Consider the following 5,000-nt stretch of genomic DNA (forward strand, 5'->3'; position numbering starts at 1 on the left):
AGCCTTGCGCACCGATCCAGACAGCATGAAGTACATCACCGGGTCCAGGCAGCTGTTGAGCGCGGAAAACAGCAGCACCACTTCATTCGTGCGGTCAATGAACCGTTGTGTGTCACAGGAGATGTTGCTGAGCTGCGACCACACGTAGAAGCACCTGAAAGTGTGGTACGGTACAAAGCAGATGGTGAACAGAAGCAGAACCACGAAGGACTTCTTTGCCGTGCGGCTGTAACGCATAGCGTTGGGCAGGTCGGGTTTGTCCTGTGAAGCTCGCAGCAGTTTTTGTGCGATCCGTCCGTACGATACCAGCAGCACCACATACACCAACCAAAAGACGGCCACTATGAAATAGTTGAAATGGGCTTTGGCCTCCGTCCTCTTCCTGTACTGGAAACACTTTCCTGCTCCTCCTTTGGCCTCGGGTAGAGCGATCATGGGCACCACCATCACCAGAGAGCACGTCCACAGCAGCCCACATGCCACCCGACTCCAGCGACTTCCTCTGAGCCAGCGCAGCCTGCAGCAGCACCAGAATCTCCTCACGCCGAAGATCTTCAGATAGCGATCCAGACTGATGAGACCCAACAGCATGATGCTCACGTACATGTTCATGTAGAAGAGGTTACCCACCACCGTACACATCCGCGGCCCCAGCGTCCAGCGGTTCCCCCGAGCGTGGTAGAACACACGGAACGGAAGGCAAACGATGAGCAACAGGTCGGCGAAGGCCGCGTTGATGAGGAAGACGCGAACCGAATTTTTGCGCGAGTGGAGGAAGAGGAAGACCCACAAAGCGAGCACGTTTCCTGCCAGGCCAAACAGGAAGATGAGGGAGTAGAGGACTGCCAGAGGAACCCGCAAGTTCTCGTCTTCCACATGAGGACAGTATGTGGGTGTCGCGGTACTGTTCGGTGCACTGATGGTGTGATTGATGAAGCGTTTCATCGGCCAAACGGTTGTCATTGTGTTTGACAGGATGTTTCTTTATATAGCTGCTTATTTCTGCTGTAGTGCAGGAGTCTGAGAGAGGTTCTGCTTAAATCTCCAGCTGTGGGGAACAGAAACGTTTTAATTTACTGTCATGAACAACAGAGGAAAGTTCAGTCTCAACCCAATGATGCGGCGTGAGGGAGCATAAATAATGTCCAGGCCTTCGTCCCAGACACTATATACACTCTCTCGTTGGTCAAACGCCTCATCTCTTTCGCCGTAACCTCTTTATCTTGTTTTCAATTTTCCATTTCTCTTTTTCTGGATCATTTTAACTTTGTGTAGTTATTTACAGAACGTTAGAAAAGCTTGGAATGGCTTTGCCGCTCTTTTAGGATGTACGTGTGTTCAATGTGAAATGAGACGGAAGGACAGCTGAGTTCTTCTCTTGAGGTCTGGAGGTGGTAAATAACACATTCTGTAACTGCGGTGAGAATAACACCTAAAACACCTTTCAAGAGTGACTGTCATTAATCATAAATAACACCGAGTCATGCCTTATTACTTCATTACCTTCTCATATAAGGATGTACTAATTTAGGGAGTTCAGGGGAAATAAATGAGGATTGTACTGAATGATATAGATTAAGTATAGATTAGAGCAATTTGAAATAGATTTTTCAGATGGAGTTGTGTGCATTCCTGTCGAGCATGTCGTTAGCAATGCCAAGCGCATGGGTTGGGTTCCCAGGGTACACACTGATGCACACGGAGGGCACTCTAAGTCACTTTGGATAGAAGCATCCGCCAAATGCATAAATGTACATGTAAATGCATTGACCTCAAAACCAGATCATCCATCAATCCAACAACAGATGAACATGACTGATATTAGATTGACAAGCGGAGTTTAAATTTAAACAAACATGTTTGTACCCTCAGTGCAGGAAACACAAATTTAGCCACAGGAAAGACTTCAAAACGTATTGTTGCAGTTCCACCTCTGACTATATTAATAGCATTTCATATACATATTTACAACACATTTGAATTAAAAACTCCACTCTAAACTTGTTTTATTACTTTCTTTAAAATGTGAAACTAACTCGCTCTCAGCTCGTGTTGGAGGAGATATTTTCCAGCTCTACACTGAAGATGTAAATGTAGATTTTTGGAGGATCTTTCTTAGTTTAATCTGCACGGCTTTATTAAAGTGAGTGACAGCACCTGCCACTGTGATGGTCAAATGGGTTAGATTCGGTGGCACACACACACACACACACACACACACACACACACACACGAATTCATACTCACAGTTTAGTATACTAATATTCCTTTAGTTGTACAAATGGTTGCATACTCGTCCATTTAGACAGTATGTGTAGTTTCCTCTCTGACAAATGCTCTGTTATCTCCAAGAGTTGAAATTGTCTTTGTGCTCTTCATGCACGCTTTTCTTCAGCGGAGTGCTCTTTATAACTCAACTGTGTCTCCTGCACACACCCGATCTCTCTCTGAAGAGCACACACACACACACACACACACACACACACACACACACACACACACACAGAGCTGTGGTTCATGTGGCACAAGGTTGAACCGCTGCATTTTACGTTGTTCCTCTAAAGCAGTTTCTCAATACTAGGCCTGTCACTATTGCGCAATTATGGCTGAAGATTCATTTTCAAACAAATAATTGCAATTATGATGATTGTCACGATTAATTGTCATATAAATTGACAAATGAAGGTGCACGTGTGCTACACACCTTAAGAAGTCATTTTTGCATATAACTTCATTAAATAGGGGTATATGATTTCGTTTTAAGGCTTTAAAAACGTGTGAATAACATGAAAAATTATGTTTTAAATATCTAAATATTTCTAAACACTTGAAATATGTCTCTTTTTGGTCATCATTCATTTTGATGCATTTTTACATTTACACTGTTGTTTTATATTTTATAATATATATATTTTTATATATTATATAATGTAATTAGGGCAGCAACTACCCATTATTTTGATAATCGATTAACGATTATCAAAATAATGAACTCTTAACTGATTATTCAGCTTGTATCTGACTTATAAGTTTGTATTAAATGTGCTACTAACAATAGAGGACAAAATCATCTTTTAAAATATCTCTAAATGACTTTCACTGAATTAAATGGAAAATATACTTTTGTTAAGTTTAATTCAGTAAAGAAATTCCCTCTTGTTATCAAGTGTTTTTGTATTGTTTCACATTTAAAATGGTCTAAAAATCCTTAAAACAAGAAACATTTACTTGAGAAGCAACATATCAAGATTAGCAGATTTAAACGAAGAGAATTAATCTTAAATGTAAGTGTATTCTATATATAAGTGTATTTTTCTCTTGGTTTTAATTCTGCGAGTCCAGATAAAGACAAAATATTCTGATATTCAAGATCTATTCTCTAAAAGCAAGTGTAAATATCTGATATGTTGCATGTTATATTTTATATTTGAAAACAAGCCAAAACAAATAAAAAACATGTTTTGTAGCCGTGTATAATGGGGTGAAGTCTCTCTCACCTTTCTGTTCACTTCAATCCATCTTTAACTCTTAAAAAAAAAACTCTTATTTTTAAAAAGTTTTCTTCTCCCCAATGTGGAATACCCAATTCTCTTAAAGTCCTCGTGGTGGCGTAGTGACTCAATCCGGGTGGTGGAGGACGAATCTCAGTTGCCTCAGCGTCTGAGACCATCAATCCGCTTTTCATCTTATCATGTGACTTGTTGAGCGTGTTACCGTGGAGACGTAGCACGTGTGGAGGCTTCACGCTATTCTCCGCAGCATCCACACACAACTCACCACACGCCCCAGGTTTAACACATTAAATATAACCACATTAAAGATGCAACGCATTAAATATAACTGCATTAAATATAACCGCATTAAAGATGCAACGCATTAAATATAACTGCATTAAATATAACCGCATTAAAGATGTAACGCATTAAATATAACTGCATTAAATATAACTGCATTAAATATAACTGCATTAAATATAGCTGCATTAAAGATGCAACACATTAAATATAGCTGCATTAAAGATGCAACACATTAAATATAACTGCATTAAAGATGTAATGCATTAAATATAACTGCATTAAAGATGTAATGCATTAAATCTAACTGCATTAAAGATGTAATGCATTAAAGGTGTAACGCATTAAATCTAACTGCATTAAAGGTGTAATGCATTAAATCTAACTGCGTTAAAGATGCAACGCATTAAAGGTGTAACGCATTAAATCTAACTGCATTAAAGATGTAATGCATTAAAGATGTAATGCATTAAATCTAACTGCATTAAAGATGTAATGCATTAAAGGTGTAACGCATTAAATCTAACTGCATTAAAGATGTAATGCATTAAATCTAACTGCATTAAAGATGTAATGCATTAAATATAACTGCATTAAAGATGTAATGCATTAAAGATGTAATGCATTAAATATAACTGCATTAAAGATGTAATGCATTAAATCTAACTGCATTAAAGATGTAATGCATTAAATATAACTGCATTAAAGATGTAATGCATTAAAGATGTAATGCATTAAATATAACTGCATTAAAGATGTAATGCATTAAATATAACTGCATTAAAGATGTAATGCATTAAATCTAACTGCATTAAAGATGTAACGCATTAAATATAACCATATTAAAGATCACGCATTAAATATAACTGCATTAAAGATGTAATGCATTAAAGATGTAATGCATTAAATATAACTGCATTAAAGATGTAATGCATTAAAGATGTAATGCATTAAATATAACTGCATTAAAGTTGTAATGCATTACATATAACTGCATTAAAGATGTAATGCATTAAATATAACCGCATTAAAGTTGTAATGCATTACATATAACTGCATTAAAGATGTAATGCATTAAATATAACTGCATTAAAGATGTAATGCATTAAAGATGTAATGCATTAAATATAACTGCATTAAAGTTGTAATGCATTACATATAACTGCATTAAAGATGTAATGCATTAAATATAACTGCATTAAAGAT

General features: G+C 37.4%; 1 protein-coding gene and 1 pseudogene across 1 annotated transcript in view; one reads left to right on the forward strand and one right to left on the reverse strand.

Annotated features, from left to right (window-relative positions):
• LOC127653549 (probable G-protein coupled receptor 34) overlaps positions 1 to 2,484 on the reverse strand; it is a 5,048-nt gene extending 2,564 nt beyond the window's left edge. The window contains exons 1-2 of the mRNA XM_052140249.1: positions 2,248 to 2,484; positions 1 to 1,048 (exon numbers count right to left, since the gene is read on the reverse strand). The exon at positions 1 to 1,048 is cut by the window's left edge and continues 2,564 nt beyond it. Of these exons, the coding sequence (XP_051996209.1) occupies positions 1 to 963 (963 nt within the window). The 5' untranslated portion in view covers positions 964 to 1,048; positions 2,248 to 2,484. The remainder of the gene's footprint in view (positions 1,049 to 2,247) is intronic.
• Positions 1 to 5,000, forward strand: part of LOC127653541 (peripheral plasma membrane protein CASK-like) — an 84,329-nt pseudogene that overhangs the window by 31,436 nt on the left and 47,893 nt on the right.

The sequence above is a fragment of the Xyrauchen texanus genome, chromosome 13 (genome assembly GCF_025860055.1).
Source record: "Xyrauchen texanus isolate HMW12.3.18 chromosome 13, RBS_HiC_50CHRs, whole genome shotgun sequence".
In the NCBI taxonomy this organism is placed as follows: Eukaryota; Metazoa; Chordata; class Actinopteri; order Cypriniformes; family Catostomidae; genus Xyrauchen; species Xyrauchen texanus.